The sequence below is a fragment of the Aquarana catesbeiana genome, linkage group LG05 (genome assembly GCF_042186555.1).
Source record: "Aquarana catesbeiana isolate 2022-GZ linkage group LG05, ASM4218655v1, whole genome shotgun sequence".
Taxonomy (NCBI): Eukaryota; Metazoa; Chordata; class Amphibia; order Anura; family Ranidae; genus Aquarana; species Aquarana catesbeiana.
In genome coordinates, this window is record NC_133328.1 from 150,068,061 (window position 1) to 150,091,436 (window position 23,376).

The window sequence follows — 23,376 nt, forward strand, 5'->3', positions numbered from 1 at the left end:
TAGCGCTAAAAGTAAATGAACAGCGATGAAATGTAAATACTGTGTTACAAATGGACAGAGCGTTGAAATAAAGTCCAAAAAATGTTAAAGTGAAGAAATGCTAAAGTAAAAAAGAAAAAAGAAAAAAAAAAATATATATATATATATATATATATATATATATATATATTTATATATATTTTTTTTTTTAAAGTCCAATCTTGAATGGAAATCAATAATAAAAAAACAATATAGTCAAAAATATAGATTTAAATGCACAGTCCCTTGATAGGATCAGCAATATAAACTTATTGGTGAAAACACAATAGTTCAGTGCAAAGGTGCACAAAAAATTGGTGGTGACTTGAAAAGTGAAGAGGTGATCTAGTACAGTGTTCCAAAATCATCATCGCACCTTTGTGAAATGGACACTCACTGGAAAAGCTGGCTGCCATCACAGCAGCAAACATGCACTCGGTGTAGATCCGTCATCTTATAAGTTAAATATATATTCCAGCGCATTGAATCAAATGAGCGGCCATTTTCTTGTAGCTCAATGATAGAGAAGTAGTATAGCGGCCATGTTTAGATGGATTATATATATATATATATATATATATATATATATAGTTGTCTATGTGTAGTCCCAGTCCCTCTGCTTTCCTATTAAAAACTGACCACACTAAGCAGGAGAGCACACCATGGTCAGTTCTCTAGCTATGCTCAATGTACTCTCCAATGATCAGACCTGTCCTGATGCCCCCGCTGCACAGTCAAGCTCAGTGTACTGCTGCTTCTCCTCCCCCCAGGTCTTATGCAGCAGAACAGAGGGAATGTGATCACTTATAAAAAGGGGGAAATGGTATTTACAGTATCTCACGAAAGTGAGTACACCCGTCTCATTTTTGTAAATATTTTATTATATCTTTTCATGTGATAACACGGACGAAATGACATTTTGCTACAATGTAACGTAGTGAGTGTACAGCTTGTAAAAGAGTGTAAATTTGCTGTCCCCTCAAAATAACTCAACACACGGCCATTAATGTCTAAACTGCTGGCAACAAAAGTGAGTACACCCCTAAGTGAAAATTTCCAAATTGGGCCCAATTAGCCATTTTACCTCCCCGGTGTCATGTGACTCATTAGTATTACAAGGTCTCAGGTGTGAATGGGGAGCAGGTGTGTTAAATTTGGTGTTATCACTTTCTCATACTGGTCACTGGAAGTTCAACATGGCACATCATGGCAAAGAGCTCTCTGAGAATTTGAAAAAAGAGAATTGTTGCTCTAAATAAAGATGGCCTAGGCTATAAGAAGATTGCCAAGATCCTAAAACTGAGCTGCAGCATGGTGGCCAAGACCATACAGGACAAGAACAGGCCTCGCTGTGGTTGACCAAAGAGTTTGAGTGCACGTGCTCAGCGTCATATCCAGAGGTTGTTTTTGGGAAATAGATGTATGAGTGCTGCCAGCATTGCTGCAGAGGTTGAAGGGGTGGGGGGTCAGCCTGTCAGTACTCAGATCATGCCCCGCTCACTGCATCAAATTGGTCTGAATGGCTGTCATTCCAGAAGGAAGCTTCTTCTAAATATGATACACAAGCCCGTAAACAGTTTGCTGAAGACAAGCAGACTAAGGACATGGATTATTGGAACCATGTCCTGTGGTCTAATGAGACCAAGATAAACTTATTTGGTTCAGGTGGTGTCAAGCATGTGTGGCGGCAACCAGGTGAGGAGTACACAGACAAGTGTGTCTTGCCTACAGTCAAGCATGGTGATTGGAGTGTCATGGTCTGGGGCTGCTTGAGTGCTGCTGGCACTGGGGAGCTACAGTTCATTGAGGGAACCATGAATACAAACATTTACTGTGACATACTGAAGCAGAGCATGATCCCCTCCCTTCCAAGACTGGGCCGCAGGGCAATATTCCAACATAACGACCCCAAACACACCTCCAAGACGACTACTGCCTTGCTAAAGAAGCTGAGGGTAAAGGTGAGGGACGCTAAGCATGTCTCCAGACCTAAACCCCTTTGAGCATCTGTGGGGCATCCTCAAACATGAGGGTGGAGGAGTGCAAGGTCTCTAACATCTACCAGCTCTGTCATGGAAGAGTGGAAGAGGACTCCAGTGGCAACCTGTGAAGCTCCGGTGTACTCCATGCCCAAGAGGGTTAAGGCAGTGCTGGAAAATAATGGTGGCCACACAAAATATTGACACTTTGGGCCCAGTTTGGACATACTTACTTTTGTTGCCAGCGGTTTAGACATTAATGGCTGTTGAGTTATTTTGAGGGGACAGCAGATTTACACTCACTACTTTACATTGAAGCAAAGTGTCATTTCTTCAGTGTTGTCACATGAAAAGATATAATAAAATCTTTACAGAAATGTGAGGGGTGTACTCACTTTTGTGAGATACTGTATAATGTTTTTTTTAATATCTATACAAAAATGTTTTGTTTTTCGTTTCTATTTTAAACTGAATGGGTTGTTTTACAAGATGATCGTTTACAATCACTTTAATGGACCTGTTCGAGAATGCAAAGAAGTAAATGTGTGGTGATCTTCACAAATTGAGTTTACAAACTTCAAGATCTTTCAGATTAATAGGGGTAGGCTAGAAATAATGGAATATTAATGTTGTAATTAACCACTTCCCGACCGGCGCACGCCGATGTACGTCGGCAGAATGGCACGGCTGGGCAAATGGGCGTACAGGTATGTCCCTTTGAATTTGCCGCCGTGCCATCGCGTTCCGGGAGCTCCGTGAGTCGGGTCGCGGGTCCCGCGGACTCGATCGCCGTGGGGATACCCGCGATCGCCTCACGGAGAGGAATAACAGGGAGATGCTGATGTAAACAGCATCTCCCCGTTCTGCCTAGTGACAGTGTCACTGATCTCTGCTCCCTGTCATCGGGAGCAGAGATCAGTGACGTGTCAAAGCTAGCCCATCCCCCTGCAGTTAGAATCACTCCCCAGTACTGACTTAACCCCTCCCCGCCCCGTAGTGGTTAACCCCTTCACTGCCAGTGTCATTCACACTGGAATCAGTGCATTTTTTATAGCACTGATTGCTGTATAAATGACAATGGTCCCAAAACTTTGTCAAAAATGTCCAATGTGTCCGCCATAATGTCGCAGTCACGATAAAAATCGCTGATCGCCGCCATTACTAGTAAAAAAAAAATATTAATAAAAATGCCATAAAACTATCCCCTATTTTGTAAACGCTATAACTTTTGCGCAAACCAATCAATAAACGCTTATTGCGATATTTATTTTTATTTTTTTGTACCAAAAATACGTAGAAGAATACGGATAGGCCTAAACTGAGGAAAAAAAAATGTTTTAATATATATTTTTGGGGGATATTTATTATAGCAAAATGTAAAAAATATTGTGTTTTTTTTTCAAAATTGTCACTCTTATTTTGTTTATAGCACAAAAAATAAAAAATCGCAGAGGTGATCAAATACCACCAAAAGAAAGCTCTATTTGTGGGGAAAAAAGGACGTCAATTTTGTTTGGGACCAACGTTGCACGACTGCGCAATTGTCAGTTAAAGCGACGCAGTGCCGGATCGCAAAAAGTGCTCTAGTCAGGAAGGGGGTAAAATCTTCCGGGGCTGAAGCGGTTAAATATAGGATGTTAAGTCTTGACCATGGATACACTAGGGCCAGTTTACACCAGATGCAGTTCCGTGCAGCTTTGTGCGCTTTTTTTCTGCACAAAATGCATGCACAGTGTTTTCCATGTATTCCAATGGCTCTAGTTCACACCATGCAGTCAGTTTCCAGTCAGTTTCTGCACCGGAAACTGACTGCATGGTGTGAACTAGAGCCATTGGAATACATGGAAAACACTGTGCATGCATTTTTAGTGCAGAAAAAAAGCACACGGAACTGCGTCTGGTGTGAACTAGCACTTAAGTGATACTAAACCTGTTATACTTACCTGTGTTGTGCAGTGGTTTTGCACAGAGCAGCCCAGATCCTCCTCCTCTTGGGTTCCTCTTCTTTGCTCCTGGCCCCTCTTTCCTGTTGAGTGCTCCCACAGCAAGCAGCTTGCTATGGGGCACCCAAGCCAAGCTGCATTCAGGGGGGAGATGACTTAGTCTGCGTCTGTACATCTTGATTACGTCGACGCGTTTCGCAACATCATTGTTACGTAGCTTCAACAGGAAGTTGAAGCTACGCAACAATGACGTTGTGAAACGTGTCGACGTAATCAAGATGTGCGGACGCCGACTCAGTCATCTCCCCTAGTGAGTTGGAGACGGGGATTGTTTACAGTGGAAGTTTGAATCCTGAAACCGTCATACAAACGGGGAAGTAATTTACCGTACGAGCACAGCTGCAGCCCGCATCCATGGACGAGAGGATTGCCGCTTACTGTGAGCTCAGATGATACAGCATATCACAACCGGCATTGACAACGTAGAGGAGGAAATCACGGAGTAGCGGAGCAACCGGAATACATGAAATGCTGCTTTGATCTCCACACAACCGAGTGGTGGTAATGTAACCCCTTCAGCTCCTGAATACAGTTGATATCCTCAATCTTTGATATTCGATGTGGCATTGCCCTGACTAATGTGGACAGTAGGATAATATACAGTGACATTCTGTCTCGTACAGGTTTATAATATACCTATAACACACCAACAGTTCTGGGCAATATCCAGCCACTCTGAGTTGTTATGTGATTTGCTTTTGGTGACAATAGTACCCATTATACTGTGCGATTTTACTATTTCCCACACTCTACAGAGACTCTCTGAATTACATATTCACCAAATATACTTCAGGAATGGACTTTGGTAAAAATAAATGATTTGTGCATGCGCATGCTATATACATCATAAAAGTCCCCCTGACCCGTTTACCAAGATTTAGCATTAACATAGCTATTGTGGATGTTTTTCAGTGAGCCCTGAGTTAGATAAAATCCAGGTTATACTCATCCCACTTTCCCCATCTCCCCGGGGGACCACACATGCATAAGGTTCCTCCGTTAATTTTCATATATAATTTCTTTATTTCCTTTGACTTGGCGATTGGCCATAGGGACCTTATGCATCTGTGGGATCACAGGCGCCTGCACTTTACATGTTTTCTTTAAGTGTTTATATGTGTGTTACTGTTTGTTGTTTTTGTGTTGCTGGTTAATGGGCGTACCCTATGCTGCCTGCACCGGACGGGCCCATTAATTTGTGTCTGGTGGATCAGCTCCATGCATGTATCTAATTGTCAGAGTTATTTTTGTACATTTTAGATTATTCAAATAAACTTTTATAAAGATTTTTTAACATACACTATTCTCCCGTTACTGCCCACCATATCCATAGTAGCCACTGTTTGGACTGAGGGAGATCACTCCCTTGTGCTCCTCCTTGGTCCTCTCTTCTTTGTTAGCATGGTCAGGTAGACCAACTAAAATTTCAGCCACAAATGCCAGGAAAATTGTTTGGGATCCAAAGAAAAACCCACAAATAACTTCAGGTGAAATACGAGACTCTCTGAAAACATGTGGTGTAACTGTTTCAAGATGCACAATAAGGAGGCACTTGAAGAAACATGGGCTGCATGATCAACTCGCCAGAAGAAAGCCATTACTACGCAAATGCCACAAAGTATCCCGCTTACAATATCCTAAACAGCACAGAGACAAGCCTCAAACCTTCTGGCACAAAGTCATTTGGAGTGATGAGACCAAAATAGAGCTTTTTGGCCATAACCATAAACGCTACATTTGGAGAGGAGTCAACAAGGCCTATAATGAAAGGTACACCACTCCTACTGTGAAACACGGAGGTGGATGGCTGATGTTTTGGGGATATGTGAGCTGCAAAGGAACAGAAATTTGGTTAAAATTGATGGCAAGACGAATGCAGTATGTTATCAAAAAATGCTGGAGGAACATTTGCATTCATCAGCCAGGAAGCTGCGCATGGGACGTACTTGGACATTCTAACATGACAGTGATCCAAAACACAAGGCCAAGTCGACCTGTCATTGGCTACAGCAAAATAAAGTGAAGGTTCTGGAGTGGCCATCTCAGTCTCCTGACCTCAATATTATTGAGCCACTCTGGGAAGATCTCAAACGTGCAGTTCATGCAAGACAGCCCAAGAATTTACAGGAACTGGAGGCTTTTTGCCCAGAAGAATGAGCAGCTTTACCATCTGAGAAGATAAAGAAGATAAAGAGCCTCATCTACAAATACCACAAAAGACTTCAAGCTGTCATTGATGTTAATGGGGGCATTACACGGAATTAAGGACTGGGGTATGTAAACTTTTGATAAGGGTCATTTGGGTAGTTTCTGTTGCCATTATGATTTAAAAACAGTAAACACAGTTGATTGATAATAAATTGCTTCAGCTAAACACTAACCACGAGTGAAAGAAAAGTTTCTGTGTTATCCTCTGAAAAATGGCCAAGAAATCATAAATTCTGCCAGGGTATGTAAGCTTATGAGCACAACTGTATATACATACATATTTGGCTCCAAAAAAAGTAAAAAGAACACTTTTTAATCAGAGTATAGCATCAAGTCAGTTAAACTCACAGCTGACAATGCATACTGTATCAGAGTAAAAGCCATGAGGTCAAAAGAACTGCCTGAAGAGCTCAGAGACAGGATTATTGCAAGGCACAGATCTGGGAAAGATTGCAAAAAACGCTTGCTGCACTGAAGAAGGTTATCAAGAGCACAGTGGCCTCCATTTTTCTCAAATGGAAGAAGTTTGGCACAACTAGGGCTCTTCAAGAACTGGTCACCCGGCCAAACTGAGCAATCGGGGGAGAAGGGCCCTAGTAAGAGAGGTGACCACGAACCCTGTGGATCACTCTGAGCGCCAGAGATCCTATGTGTAGACAACCAGAAAGACAAAGATCCAGAAGGACAACCATCACTGCAGCCCTCCACCGATATATCTTTCAGTTAGCGTATTCAATACTTTTTCCCTGTCTCATTCCATTTTATTACATATAACTTAATTTCTGAACTTATTTGTTTTGGTTTCTTTGTATGTATGGATTGCATGGGTTGTTACCGACATGGTGAAAATTTCATGTCAATAGCACCTTTGAAATACATTTAACTATAAAAACGGTGATGTGTTCAATACTTATTTTACCAGCTGTATATGGCAAATTATAACATAGCACTTTTAATGTAGAAAAATACAGTAGATGTGCTTTTGTATCAGCAAGCACATTGTTAAATGTTTAAGTAAAAGTAAAATAATGTGACACATAGTACGCCCAATCTAACATTACAAAGAGGAAAAAAAAGAAGCCCTGCATCAATCGAAACAAATAAGAATGCAGTTATTATCTGATATGAAAGGAAAGATTCTAATTAAATCCCTGTGCTAAATAAACGAAAAAGACCTTACAAACAGTATGTGGCTGCAGGCCAGCCATGGCGAGACTTGAAGATCCGATTTGGTCAGTGAGTGAGAAAATGCTTACAAGAAGGATTAATTTGTTGATCACAAAGCTATAACGTATTAGAAGCCCTAGTCATGTGTAAACCAATTTCAGAAGCTATAAATTCAGCTTGTGCCATCATGCAGAATGTATTGGTTCTTCCATTTAATTGCATCCTATATTTGTATTTTGCATTTCTTGCATACAGTATGTCATTGAAGGATATCAAGAGTATAAAGGTTCTATTAGTAAAATGTTTTAGGTTTTAAAAAATAGAGCTGGTTTTCTTCAACTTCAGAATTTTGTGGATTTATTCACTGTTGGGAAAGGAGTCAATTTAACTTGGTTATAAGATGGGTTTTTTTTTTTTACATTTTAAAGACATGAGTCTCAATTCACTAACACCAGAATAAGGATCTTTGTTGTCAGCCATCTGACTGTAATTTTTAAACTATTGGCTTTAGCATGCAAATCACTGTCTTTTTATAAAACGGGGGTACTTATCCTAGTGACTTAGCTTTGTGAAAATAGCCTAAGGCTGGCCATACATTTGGCCAACTGGTAAATAAGTTTACAGTTTATTGAAGTATTGTAATGAAAAGGGTAAAAAAAACAAAGGTACTTTCTTCAAAAGTGACTGGACTTGTACCCCTGATTTGGGGAGAGACACAATATTAATCACATCCAAACCTCCATTTATGCTTGATTGCCTTGTGATTTCAACAGACACTGGAATCAAAAGTTTGATCTTTTCAACAAACTGCCACAATTATGGCAAACTTTAGACATTGTTTTTTGCAATTGGACACCTGGGTTATGCAGATAGGCTCCTGGTGAATAATCAGTGAAATTAAGAAGGTAAGCTGGCCATATGTCCTCCAGATCCGTTCTGGATGCTTTTCTGCATGTGCATTTTTTAACGCTTTTTTTATGTGTTTTACCGCATTTCAATACAGTTCTGTGCAGGAAGCAGCATGTTGTACTTTTGTTTCTGGAACTGAAAAGCACTGGAACACACTGCGCTGGTGTGAACTATGCCTTTGGAACCCATATAACCTACTTTTCATGCTCTTTTGATGCAGAGAAAAAAAGCACTGCATGTGGTGTGAATGGGCCCTTAGATTTAACTTCAACTATGTAGTGAAAGGGCCTGTCTGATTGCATACAAATTGAAAGTGTTTAGGTTTGACCTCAGATTATATGGTTTTGGTAAATCTAATGGAAAATTGTATAATGTATGGCAAGTTGTAATGTCTGGTTTCCAGCCACGGAATATGATTTTTCTTATTTAATCATTCCACAATTGACAGAATAAGGCACTTTCCATGACAAATGTGAAAGTATACACCCTTTAACCAGTTCAAGTCCAGAAACTTTCACCCCCTTCCAATCCAGGCCATTTTTCACTTTTCGGCACGGTCATGCTTTGATGGACAATTACTCAGTCATAGAACAATGTATCCTAATGACATTTTTATTATTTTTTGAGACAGAGTGAGCTTTTTTTTTGGTGTTTTTTAATCACCACTGGGTTTTTTATTTTTGGCAAGCCCCCTCTCTTCTTGCCCCACCTTGGACAAGTCAAGAGTTTCTATTGACCCACTAATAATCCCAGAGTGTGCTCCAAGAGGGTCTCAATATTCTTGGAGCACACTGAAATAATTCCAGTAAAACTAAGTAAATCAAAAAGTGTCTTCCTTATGATTCAGAGATGCAGATCCTCCAAATGGTTGATTTCACAATCAAAATCCACAAGTCTACACAGGAAAGGTTCAGTAATGTTTCACTTCAGTGGCCTGCATGATATCGCTGCTTTGATAGGTTGAATGAGCAGGGATCTTTTTGTGTCAGGCCTTGGGTAATGGAATCGTGAAGAAGAAGGGATGCGGAATCATCTCAAGTATCTTTCCTGTGAGTTGTGTAATTAATTATTAAGGGAGTTCCGCCAGAACAGCTGCATCTTAAACAACAGGAAAAGGGATAGATTTTATTTAGTAGAGATGGTAGTCTGTACTGCCTGGTCAGAATTTTATATCTGGTTTCCTGGACCATGCTGGAGAAGGATGATTTGTGTACAAGGAACAAAGTATGATCTCTTTCTTCCTGGGTGGAAGTGTGACCCAGGTCCCTAAAAACAAATGGGGGTATGAAATCTTTATGTGGACTAGTAAGTTAGCAAGTTGTGAGTGATAGGCAGGGTATGTTGTAATGAATTTGGATCTAGGCAATGTGATTCAAAAGATGTTGGGATGTTAGTAAAGACATTCCTGGCTTCCAAAGTGTTAAGTTTAATGTCTAACCTGTATGGTTGGCCAGAGCTTTAAGCCACTATCTCATCTTTATATCATCTCCTCTGTCAGATAAAAATCCTAATGCCTGTGCTTTATAAAAAGAAGATTTCTACCTGTTTCATCAGCATTTCCCAGCGATCGCATGATTCCAGGCTCTCTGCTCTCCCCATCTGATAGCTCCAGCGGGCGGGGCCAAGATTCCCCTGCTGACATAAGCTGGGGAGGAGAGAGCCAACGAGTCACGTGATCACTGGGAAATGCTGTTAAAACAGTGTTTTGTTTTTTTTTTTTTAATAAAGCACGGGCAATAGGGTACAGCTTTTTATCTGACAGAGGGCATTATATAAAGATAGTTTTGAAGCAGCAGGGAGAGGAGCACAGCGGTGCTAGTGAGAGCTGACAGGTGGGGAGGGGGAGGAGGACAGAGGGAGACAGAAGCGAGCTGCAGATGGCGTTCAGCGTACAGAGGGGAGGGCAGAACCAGGCAGGATCAGCCAGGTATTACAGGTGATACAGGGGGCCAAATTACACAGCACAAGCACTGTGCTGTATAACATGCTTTAAGGGAACAGGATCTTTTTTTTTGGGTTAACAAACACTGTAACTGGGGATCTGTCAGGATTCTGATATCGGAGATTGAGAGCCAGCCCCCTTTTCACAGGAAGTCTGTGAAACCGGACCGGTTATAGGTATAATTGTGTATCCTGTACACCTGGTGCAAAGGCTGTTACGATAGCTGATTACCCGGTGCAATATTACTGAGTTTTAATGATGGTGAATAATGTGACCCTTTATAAGCAGGTGATGTTTAGCCAAATTGGGGGCATTCCTCTTTTGTCAGGGTAAGCAGCGAGATAAACTGCAAGTGCATTCTGTTCCAGATCTACCCAGCATTTAAATGAAGTGTGCTTGCCCTAGTCTAGTCTGGATAAGTGTACTGCCTGATGGCATTTGATAGGATCAGGGAAGCCAAGTCCATCTTTGAGTTTTAGCATAAGCAGAAGTGACAACTAACTGTTAGGGATGAGCCGAGCAGCCGAACACCCTCCTGTCCTGGTTCGCAGCAGAACATGCGAACATGCAAAAAATTTGGCAGAACACACGAACACCCCGCCCCCCCTCTGATGCCACAGGGAAGCCATGGGAAAGTCCCCATGGCGTCAGAGGGGGCGGGGTCACCCATGTATGTCACTGGATGGCCCCGCCCTCAGTTATATAAGAACTGTCAAAGGCGATGAAGTGTCACACGGTGGGAGCCTCCCATGGCGGCGGGTCGGTCTCATTTTGTTTCTTCCTTTTTTGGTCCGTTGGCGGAGCGATATAAGATGATTGGACATTGTGGGACATTTTTATTTTTCTATTTTTTAATAAGGGACTTGTCCCAAGCTGTGTCTTGTTTTTTTTAACATTTTGGCACTTTTTGGGGGGAGGCCAGGATCTGGGGGTTCCCTTGTTAAAGGGGGCTTCTAGTTTCCGATAAGCCCTCTGCCCACAGACCCCCACAACCACCGGGCAAGGGTTGTGGGGATGAGGCCCTTGTGCCCATCAACATGGGGACAAGGTGCTTTGGGGGGCTACCCCAAAGCACCCTCCCCATGTTGAGGGCATGTGGCCTGGTAGGGTTCAGGTGGGGGGGGGTGCTCTCTCGTCCCCTCTCTTCCAGGCAAAAATGTCTCTTGCCTGCCAGGTTGCATGCTTGGATAAGGGTCTGGCATAGATTTGGGGGGGGGCCTACGCCATTTTTTTAAAATTTTGGCGCAGGGTTCCCCTTAAAATCAGTCAGGTATGGATTGTGGGGGGGACCCCTATGCCGTTTTTTTTTTTTTTAATTTGCGCAGGGTTCCCCTTAATTTCCATATCAGACCTGAAGGGCCTGGTATGGAATTTAGGGGGACCCCCATGCAATTTTTAAAAAAATTTTGGTTCGGAGTTCCCCTTAATATTCATACCAGACCCAAAGGGCCTGGTAATGGGCTGGGGGGGATCCCATGCTCTTTTTTTCAATGAGTTTTATCCATATTGCCGATACCCAACAATTCATTACAGCCACGATCAGTTTTAAATGACAATTTTTCCTTTAGAAATGTCATTTTGCTGTGGTACTATTCTAAACACGGGGAAAATGCGCCACTTTACAGGCATACTATAGACACCCCCAGGCACGATATTTAAAGGAATATTTCATTTTTATTGTTTCACTTTAAGCATTAAAAAAAATCACTGCTCCCGGAAAAACGGCCGTTTAAAAAAAAAATAAAAAATTTGCATTGATACATGTCCCCTGGGGCAGGACCTAGGTACCCAAACACTTTTTATGACAATAACTTGCATATAAGCCTTTAAAATTAGCACTTTTGATTATTCATGTTAGTGTCCCATAGACTTTAACGGTGTTCCGGCGGCCTTCGAATTTGCCCCGAATACCACATATTGTTCGGTGTGCGCAGAACATCCGAACAACCAAAGTTCAGCGCGAACTTATGCTCGGGCTGAACCGTTTGCCCATCCCTACTAACTGTATCTCAATGGGGTTTTTTTCATTATTTCTGACCATTGTCGCTGGGACAAGATATGAGGAAATTCTTGCCAGCAAGAACACAACTAAAAAATAAAAAAATTGCCAGATGTTAAAACCCTTCCCCATTTCACTAAAACTGTTTTACCCACTCTACTAAATAGGTTTTACCTTTCCCCGCTCTACTTAAAGGGCAACTACGATCCTTTTGGATCAGTTATGTATTACTGTATTTATCGGCGTATAACACGCAATCAGGGGAAAATCGTGGGTGCGTGTTATACGCCGATCCCTGCTGTTTGTGAGGGGGAAAAGCCACCGCCGCCGAAAAAGACAGAGAAGAGCCGAGCTGAGTACACTCAGCTCGGCTCTTCTCGGCTGCGCTCATAGTGACGCCGTCCCGCCTCCCTGCTGTCTGAGTGGGAGAGGAGCAACCGAGTGTACTGTGTGCTCGGCTCTTCTCAGCTGCGCTCGTAGCGACACAGTCCCGCCTCCCTGCTGTCTGAGTGGGAGAGGAGCGAGTGTCACTGAAAAACACCGAGCCGAGTGTACTGTGTGCTCGGCTAGGCTCCGCTCGCAGTCCTGCCTCCTCGCCACGCCATTGGACCGGTGATGTGTCCATCATAGGAGCCAGGCCAATGGGCGGGACTGCGAGAAGAGCGGCGCAATAATTTAAAAAATCTCAGCGGCACAGTCATTAAATGATAATGCTGCAATTTTGGGCAAGGCTGTGGATGAACACTAGGCAAGGCTGGACACTGGGCAAGGCTGCAGATGAGCACTGGGCAAGGCTGGACACTGGACAAGGCTGCAGATGGACACTGGGCAAGGCTGGACACTGGGCAAGGCTGCAGATGGGCACTGGGCAAGGCTGCAGATACACACTTCAAATGTAAGCTTTTTTTCCTTAAACTTCCCTCCTAAACTTATACGCCGATAAATACGGTACTTGCTTTGCTAACCTTAAAATCTTTTTTTGTTTTATGTTTGATTTTGTTTGGTTTCTGTGGGCACTTGCTCCACTTTTGTTCCATGATTTATATTCAGTTTATTACCAGTATTGTGTGTACAATAGCTTTTTAAAGTGGTGAAAGAAAAGACTTCTCTTCACCTCATGCTTTAGGTGTGACAGAACTTATCCCAGTGTAGTCCTCTTGTTCTGAGGTTTATAACAAACCAGATGCAACATTTTAACCACTTCAGATTGGAAAGGCGTGACAAGCAATGGAGATTTACTAGATATGAACCAACTATTTATTGTGGTTTTTTTATCTTTAGCTTTCACAAAATGCTGTCAAGAAAGCGGTTTTCTCATGGTGGTAAAATGTCGAGATGAAAATGCAGCACTGAAGGAGTGTCTCACAAAGCAGTAAGTGGTTCTTTCCTTTCCTCTCACCACTCAAGTGTTTGCTGAATTGAAGAATGACTGCCCTACTATGAGCTACATGTGTGGCAGTTGTCTTCTAGGCTTCAGTTACAGCACATCAACAGAAATGAGTCGGCCTACTTTAATTTCCTAACAGAGAAGAAGCAGAGAGCATAGTACAATTATTTGCTGATTACATGGTAGACAATGTGTAAGAGGTTTTCAAATGGAAACGTGACTTATCTTCAAAATAAAAGCAGGAATTTTTGCTAAAGAACCCCCAACTCATTTTATCTTACTGGGCTGTAAGGGACTCTGTATCTTATATTTTGATGCTTTTGCCCAAATAATGCAGCTAATTGATAGAGTGGCAGTCATTGCGAACAGCTAAAGCATTTTTAGGGCTTATGCATACTGCAGCTCAAAAGAAAAGCTCCTTTTACAGGCATTTGAGCTTTTATTTCTCTGCCTAAAAGCTTGAAGAAGGTTGTGCTTTGTGCTTTTTTTGTGCATTTTTATTGAGCTTATTTGAGCTTTTTGAACATAAGCGTTTTTTTCACAAACCCTCCCCTCAGCTCCTATTTCCTTTTTGTGTGCGTTTTTGGGCACTTAGGCGTCTTTTCTGCTCAAAAACTCCTCTCAAAAATGCAAGGGGAGTTTCCAAGCAGAAAAAATGAGATCTCAAAAGCCTCTAGGAGCAGTTACTTTTGAGCTACTTTGAGATGCAGTGTGCATGAGCCCTTAACGTGCAATCTTACATGGACAAAGGATCAGGTTCATTAAAATTCCACCCCCCTTTTCCCCTACTGCTTATTAATTTCTTCCTTTTTCCCCTCACCTACTCAGTTCACCCACAGAAGTGAGAAGAACACTAGAATTTCACTGCTGCATTTTGGGATAAAGGAGAGAGAGAGAGTTGCATGCTCCTTGTACCCAGCAGTAGTGGGTATTTCTCTTTGCTCCAGACAATGGTGGGGAAGTTCTTGGCATGCTGGGGTGCAACAGCTTCTCTGAGTTTACCAGCAGGAGTTGCCCCAAACATCTACATACAGTAGACACAAATGTTACTAGGACTTTGCAGCATGCTATCTGCACTCTAGATTTTAGGTATTGAAGCTAAGTGTATTCGGAATCACTGGGTGACAGAGGAACTAGTATATAAACTTCAGAAAATAGATGCTTCTTTCTAAAGCCTAGTACACACAATGCGATTGTTGGCAGGGGATTGTTTGTTGACAGACTGTTGTCCTAATATCTGACCGTTAGTACGCTCCTTTTAACAATCGGCCAACAAATGTTGGATGGCAGGCTAGTAAATTTTCGGCAGATGATCTGTTGTCAGATTTTCGTATGGCCAGTACACAAATCTGTCACACACAAGTTGAAAGTACAAACACGCATGCTTGGAATCAATGCTCACCAAACACGATATTAGCAGAAGGAGCCCAAAGGGTGGTGCGCAAGAGCTGAAATTCCTCGTAGTACGTCACTACATTCGCGTTTGTTGCGCGACAATTTTGCTTCCTAATGCTGTGTACACACGGGCGGACTTTTCGGCATCAAAAGTCCGAAGGTCTTTCCGATGGACTTTTGACGGACTTCCGTTGAACTTTCGAATGAACTGACTTGCCTACACACGATCACACCAAAGTCCGGCGGATTCATACGTGATGACGTACGACCGGACTAAAATAAGGAAGTTCATTGCCAGTAGCCAATAGCTTCCCTAGCGTCGGTTTTTGTCCGTCGGACTAGCATACAGACAAACAGATTTTTCGACCGCACTCGAATCCGTCGGATAGATTTAAAACATGTTTTAAATCTAAAGTCTGTCTGATTTTCGACCGAAAAAGGTCCGATGAAGCCCACACACGGTCGGATTGTCCATCGGATTTGTTCCATTGGACCAGTCTGGTCGAAAAGTCCGCCTGTGTGTACACTGCATAACAGATTTCTTGTAAAAGCTAAGTTTAGTCACATGCTTTTTATATCATGGCTTGATGAATTTGGCCAGTAAAGTTGCTATCATTCCTTAAATGTTCGTTTCGGGTTGTAGGTTTTTGTTCATGCTGGAGTTCCATTTTTTTAGCACCCATGGAGATATCTAGGGTGAGTGTCACATAACATTGTCTTAATATCCCTTTGTGCCAAATATATTGCAAGGATCTCCTCACAGTTTTGTTTTACTGACTGAGAAGTCTGTAAGTGAATCAGCTAACTGCAGTGCACCCAAAGCCCCCCCTGATCTCTGTAGTTGCAGACATTGGTAGAGCAATTCATCCTCAATTTCACAAGAGAAGCAGTCCTTAAAGTTAAAGTCTAACTTGAGCACTTTGCTGTCATTTTTTTTCCTGTGCTTTTGCTCTGTATTTACATAAGACATTGGAAGCCTCTGCTTGCTGCCAAGTCACTAGTGGCAGCGGGAGGATAATGAGCTAAGCTAAAGAAAGTGAACATGCTTCCTGTTAAATTTAGGATAAATTACTCTGAAGCTACATAGGTCGGCGGGGGCTTGTTTTAAGTCTCATTTACTGCTTGTTAACAATATATAAATCAAGAAAAGTGAGAAATACCGCGCTTTAAACAAAAAAAAACAAAATAAAAATATAAATAAGCAGCAACTGAAATGTGAGATACACACATATAGACAAATAAAAAACAGAAATGGCTGCGCTGAAGATACTGATAAATACAATTTGAGACGAAAAAATTGATGATAAGTAATTAAACCTTGTGACTTTAGTTACATAGTGAATATGCAAAAAAAAGAAAGAAAGAAAAGTGAAAAAGTCCAAAGCTGAGAATAAATAAATTAAATTGAATAGATCAAATAAATATGAAAACAGTCAGTGATTCTTGAAATAGTGCTCAAATAGGTGAATGAATAAGACTTGATCTTCCACCACCAATAAGTGCCAAACACCAAATGAAATGCACGCTTACCAAAAGGCAAGCTAATTGGGGCCCCAAGACGATGGCATATGACGAAACGCGTCTTGGGTGAACTAGACGTGCTGACGTCATTGCGTTTGGTGCTTCTGAGCGAATGGGCGTTCGCAAGCCTGCTGGCTATTCTTGCTGTTTTTAACGGTGTTTCTTGTAAGTGTGTTTTTCCTTATTTTATTAAGCAATATTATCAGATTTACACTATGGAGAGCTTCCTTTTCGCATTTTTTGGGTGACATTTGGTATCCATTCGTGTATTTTGCTCGATTGAGCTACTCGTCCACCGGCTGCCCATCTCTCCTCTACTGTGCTGACACCATTGGAGTTGTTGCCCTGATCCCCTGGATAAAGTCCCTGGCTGGGTATATAGCTGCAAGCTCAATTAGCTTGCCTTTTGGTAATTTCATTTGGTGTTTGGCACTTATTGGTGGTGGAAGTTCAAGTCTTATTCATTCACCTATTTGAGTACTATTTCAAGAATCACGGACTGTTTTCATATTTATTTGATCTATTCAATTTATTTTATTCTCAGCTTTGGACTTTTTCACTTTTCTTTCTTTCTTTTTTTGCATATTCACTATGTAACAAGAGTCACAAGGTTTGATTACTTATCAATTTTTTCGTCTCAAATTGTATTTATCAGAACAATATATAAATACTCGCATGTCCATGGGCATAGAGTTCCAATTTAAAACCCAGTTGCAGCCCAGAAACTTTTTTTAATAAGTGGGGAAGATTTCAAATGAATGGGCTGCCCTAACAAAATAGACATTATACATGATGTAACACACATTAACGTGTGCTTTAGTACACTGTAAAAGAATGAACCCGACATAAATGGTGCCTTTTGCCCCCATAGTGGAGTTTTCTATTCTCTTGTACAGTTTGACACTTGTTACCTACGCAGAAAGTAAGGGGAAAACTCCCTAGACAATAAATAAATGGCATTTAAATCCTGATAGAGGCTCTAAACCTTTTTTCAGTGTAGTAAAAATAAGTCTGCAACTTCAACACAAACTGATTATTGTAAGCAATACTTGAATTGATAATTGCTGTATTCTTTGCTTTTATTGGGCGCTTTTCATTTGAAGTGTGTCTAAAGCCAAAAAAAAAACCAAAAATGTAATTTATTGCAACTTGTCAGTCCTTAGATTGGAGTAGGTGCTTTATTTTTCAGGCTTTATTTTTCTCTTATTACCTGGTAGTTCTGCAAATAACATACTCCCTGTCCTTGAGTCACTACACTAACTCCTTCACTTTGTTTTTTGGAGGGAACCTTGCTTATCACCCAGTCTGCTCTCCTGGTTTGGAATACAAAATGGTCTCTCCTCTATTGATCTTCATCACATAGTGGGAGGGTTATTAGTAGTTTACAGTAGATAACTTGGAAAGCAGAAAATAGTGTGCTTTCAGTTGAGCTCACAGGACGTGACAAGGGCATCGTGTTTCTGATAAGATCAGCTGGTATTTTCTGTATTTTAAAATGTTACTAAACCTGAAAAAAGTTTTTAACCTTAATGCATTGTTTGCATTAGGGTAAAAAAACTTTAAAATTTCCCTGTGGGGGAGAAGAGATGAGCACTGTGCACGGCTGCACCTATTCTCCCCTTACTCTTCACACCACATTCGAGGAGCAGCAGGAACCATTGGCTCTTGCTGCTGTCAATAAAATGCAGTGAAGAGGAAGTGGGGAGCAGTCCAAAGTCCTGCTGTGCAAGTCTTTGGAACGCGGCTCCATACACACAGGTCGGGAGCACGCAGACTACGTTTCTCCCCATAGCAAGTGGCTGGCTATGGTTGTCCTAAAAAAGAAGAGAAGAAGCCAAGATCGCTGCTGGGGGACCCCAGAAGAGGAGGAACGGGGCCATTCTATGGTATACCACTGCACACAGGAGGTAAGTATAACATGTTTGTTATTTTAATTTGAAAAAATATCTGATTTTAGTAACACTTTTTAAGCCTTAAAAAAAATACAAGGAATGCAGCCACTACATCTAAGTAACAACTGGCAAGCTACAATGCAAAATATTAAATTTTTGCTCTTTTGTTAAGATATCCTTCTTTACATGAAATATGGTAACATTAAATGTCTAAATATATTACCAAAACATAGCATTTAGTCATGTAAAAATGTAAGTTCATCCCATGAAAATTGTTGATTTTATCCACATATTCGAATAGGCAGACATTAGATCTTAATTCAAACAGTGCCTACAAATAAAGGTGATATACATATGACACATAAAGACATGGTGTATTCATTCCCATAATCATAAATATAATAAAATGAATGAAAATGCAGGTCTGTCACCTAGCAATAGTAAGTACAATATACCTCTACTTCAAATCCATACAGTTGAAATCAGGATTTGTATATTAGATGTCAGTGATTAAAACCGAAGAGATGGCACCAATTTAACCTGCATGGGAAGTGTGCCAGGGAAAATCTTTTGCTGTCCCAAAAGAATATTAGAGCAAGAGTTTGCTATTAAACATATAAACAAAGACTAGGCCTTTCGGGACAAGGTGTTGTGGACTGATAAATCAAAGATTGAGTTGTTTGGCCACAGTAACAGTGGACATGCTTGTGTGCAAACCAGTCAGAATTTTGGTGGAAGAAACTCATACCAACTGTGAAGCATGTTGTAAATGTTAGTAAATAACTATATATAGTTTGAGGTTGCTTTGCTGCTTCAGGGCCGAGGTTGCTTTGCTGCTTCAGGGCCTAGACAGCAACACAACAGAGTGACTTTTTTTGGGGGATGTTGAAACATGCAGTTCATGTGAGGAAACCATACAGTGCAGGATTAGAGGATGTGTAATTCTAGACCATGGTTTATATGCCACTACCTTCAGGTGATTGAACACTGGCAAAATCTTGCTTGTGAATGCCCCCAGTGCACCCTCATATAACCCCACTCTCTGCTCTATGAGACTCCATTTTTTTTTGCTAGTGCCCTTAGGTGATGGACCTTTTCTGTTGATGTTTCTTGGGCTTTTCAGCAGGTCTCCAGGCCTCTGCTAATATGAACATCGGAGGCAAGGTGCTTCACGCATCATCTGGGAGTTTTGGCTCCATTTACCCTTGTTTCCTTGTGAGCCTATTTCTTGCTGTTTGCTATTGTTGCCTAACCCTCAGTTTATTGCTTGGGGACATCCAATGGTCTATGACAACACGTCATGTGTCTTTTACTGGGAATTTGGATTTATCTGTAAATTTCATGTCCTAAGGTACAGTCCTGGAGTCCCACTGAGTGGGTAGGGTTATAAAAGGGTGCACGGGATTGTGCACAAGAAACCTTTTTTGTCCGATCACCTAAATGTACTGGCATATAACCCATGGTCTATGACTACACATCCTGTGTCCTATACTGTAATCTAAGATATGATATTTAGGCCTCATGTAGACTGAGCGTTATAAAAATGCCAGTAGTGTTAGCTGTAGAAAGCTGTAGCTGTAGAATGAGTGTTGCAGCATTTTTGCAGTAGTGTTTTTTATCTGTAGCGGTTTTTAGCTTTTTTAAGCAAAACTATACTCCTACAAAAGCTTATGGCTCAAAAACACTGATAAATGCCGAATAGCCGCGTCTTTCACCGTTTTTAAGCTTTTATCAGAGTTTTTACAGTTGAAAAACTGAAGAACCCACTAGTTCTGTGTTTTTTTCCAGCCAAAAAAATGCCTCTGTCAAAAAACGCTAACAGCCTATGTGTGCATGAACACATAGGATAACATGCTGGGAAATTTACTGGCTGCATAAAAAAACACCTGAAGGCAAAAAAGCAGCTGTAAAATGTCCAGTGTGCATGAGGCCTCACAGTCAAAAAGTCAAAATTTCCATATTTTACACAGTACATCATTACATCTTTTTTAACCTTTGTTGAATAAGTTATTAACCACTTTCCGACCACAATACGTATACAGTTGTGCTCATAAGTTTACATACCCTGGCAGAATTTAAGATTTCTTGGCCATTTTTCAGAGCATATGAATAACACAAAAACTTTTCTTTCACTCGTGGTTAGTGCTTGGCTGAAGCCATTTATTATCAATCAACTGTTTACTCTTTTGAAATCATAATGACAACAGAAACTACCCAAAGGACCCTGATCAAAAGTTTACACACCCTGGTGATTTTGGTCTGATAACATGCACAAAAGTTGACACAAAGGGGTTTGAATGGCTATTAAAGGTAACCATCCTCACCTGTGATCTGTTTGCTTGTAATTAGTGTGTGTGTATAAAAGGTCAATTAGTTTCTGGACTCCTGACCAGACCCTTGCATCTTTCATCCAGTGCTTCACTGACGTTTCTGGATTCTGAGTCATGGGAAAAGCAAAAGAATTGTCAAAGGATCTGCGGGTAAACAGCACAGAGACAAGCCTCAAACCTTCTGGCACAAAGTCATTCGGAGTCATGAGACCAAAATTGAGCTTTTTGGCCACAACCATAAGCACTACATTTGGAGAGGAGTCAACAAGGCCTATGATGAAAGGTACACCATTCCTACTGGGCTACACGGAGGTGGATCGCTGATGTTTTGGGCATGTGTGAGCTACAAAGGCACAATTTGGTAAAAATTGATGGCAAGATGAATGCAGTATGTTATCAAAAAATACTGGAGGAACATTTGCATTCATCAGCCAGGAAGCTGCGCATGGGAAGATAAAGAGCCTCATCCACAAAAACCACAAAAGACTTCAAGCTGTTGTTCATGTTAAAGGGGGCAATATACGGTATTAAGAACTGGGGTATATAAACTTTTGATCGGGTCATTTGGGTAGTTTCTGTTGTCATTATGATTTAAAAAGAGTAAAGATTGTTGATAATAGTTTCAGCCAAGCACTAACCATGAGTGAAAAAGTTTTTGTGTTATCAGTCATATTCTCTGAAAATTGGCCAAGAAATCATAAATTCTGCCTGGGTATGTAAACTTATGAGCACAACTATATATACATTGCAGTTTGCAAGTGGTTCACCGGGGTTATGGCTGAAGCGATCAGCCATAACCCTGGTATTTTTTTTTTTTTTTCAGCCATCACCTGGTTTTTCATGAAAGCGGTCAGAGCAGCTAATTAGCCACTGGATCAGAAGCAGTGGGAGGGAGAGACCAGATCATCTCTGATTGCTTCTATGGTCTCATTGGACTGGAGTGACGTCAAAATATTTAAGGGACAGTGTAAAAATACAAAAAAAAATAAATAAGAAAAAATTATTTAAAATACCCCTCCCCGTGCTCACATGCAGAAGTGAACGCATATTTAATTCTGGCACACACATGTAAATGGTGTTCACAACACCCATGTGAGGTATTGCCACGAACCTGAGAGCGAGAGCAATAATTCTAGCGCTAGACCTCCTCTGTAACTCTAAACAGATAACCTGTAAAAAAAAAATTAAGCGCCGCCCAAGGAGATTTTTAAGTATTGTAGTCTGTCACTATTCCACGAGGGTGCACTATTTAAAGTGTGGCATGTTAGGTATCTATTTACTCGGCAATAAATCATCTTTTTATGTTTTTACATTAAAATTCATTAAAGTGTATTTTCTCCCAAAATACAGTGTGACATAAAATATTGCAACGATTGGCATTTTATTCTCTAGGATCTCTGCTAAAAAATATATATAATGTTTAGGGATTTTAAGTAATTTTCTAGCAAAAAATACTGATTTAGAGCCCTTTCACAATGGGGCGGGTGGGCCATTGGCGGTAAAGTGGCGATATGTTTAGCGCCGTTTTAGCAGCGATATGCTAGCGGTGCGGTTTTAACCCCCGCTAGCACTCAAAAAGAGTTAAAACCACTGAAGCGGTGGTTTGCGGCGCTGCCCCATTGTTTTCAATGGGCAGGGGCACTTTAGGAGCATTGTATACACCGCTCCAACAGCGCTACAAAGAATGCAGCTTGCAGGACTTTTTTTTACCGTCCTGCAAGCGCACCACTCCAGAGAGACAGGAGAGGTTCTTTATAGGCGCTATGCAGGCGCTATTTTTAGCGCTGTAGCACCTGTAAAGCGCCTTAGTGTGAAAGGGGTCTTAAACTTGTAAGCAAAAAGTGCCAGAAAAGGCTAGGTCAGCAAGTCGTTAAAATGGAACATTTTCCTTGTGTTTTATTTAAGTATATCACTTGTAGGCACTAAAGGTCCAATATCTGTCTGTATGAATTTGTTAAAAAAATCTTGCCTTTCAGTGTCTCCTGTAAAAATGGGACTTAGTTTTATCTGTAATCTGTTTAGTTAATATAGATTACATTTTTTTTAATTAAAACATAAATGTTCTTAATTTATTTCCTAGCTATAGAGATCCTGTTTTTTATGAAGAATGTAAGCAAGAATATTTAAAGGAAAGAGAAGAATTTAGAAGAACTGGTATTCCTGCCAGAAAAAGAGAACAGAAATTACCAGCCAGCATGTAACATTTACCCTCCTGCCCTTCTAATTATTATGATGTGTACCTAAATTACATGGTGATTCTGTGAGCTCTGTGTATCATTTTTTTTTTTACTTTTTGAAAAATAAAAAAATGGAAGATATTGCAATATTGTATGTGAAATAATCTTGTGGTTTATACAGCTGTACCTTGATCTATCGTACAGTAATGCCTGATCTATAACTACTAACATTTCACTTGAGATTTGGATCTGTAACTACGATTTTCTAGAGAAGAGAACCAAATTTCTGCAACCCTTGATAGTATGACACGAATAAAGCAAATGTGCCACATATTACAAAATGCCCCAGTGTTGCAGAGAAGCCTCACACTATTCAAATTTTACTTTCATATTTTAAAAGTATGCCAGAGATGGATTAAGTTTTGATCAATTCTTTTCGACATCGACCA

At 40.9% G+C, this 23,376-nt stretch overlaps 1 protein-coding gene across 1 annotated transcript in view; it reads left to right on the forward strand.

Annotated features, from left to right (window-relative positions):
- Positions 1-23,076, forward strand: part of CMC1 (C-X9-C motif containing 1) — a 108,473-nt gene extending 85,397 nt beyond the window's left edge. Inside the window, exons 3-4 of the mRNA XM_073630277.1 lie at positions 13,507-13,597; positions 22,831-23,076. Coding sequence (XP_073486378.1) covers positions 13,507-13,597; positions 22,831-22,951 — 212 coding nt within the window. The 3' untranslated portion in view covers positions 22,952-23,076. The remainder of the gene's footprint in view (positions 1-13,506; positions 13,598-22,830) is intronic.
- Positions 23,077-23,376: the final 300 nt, after the last annotated feature.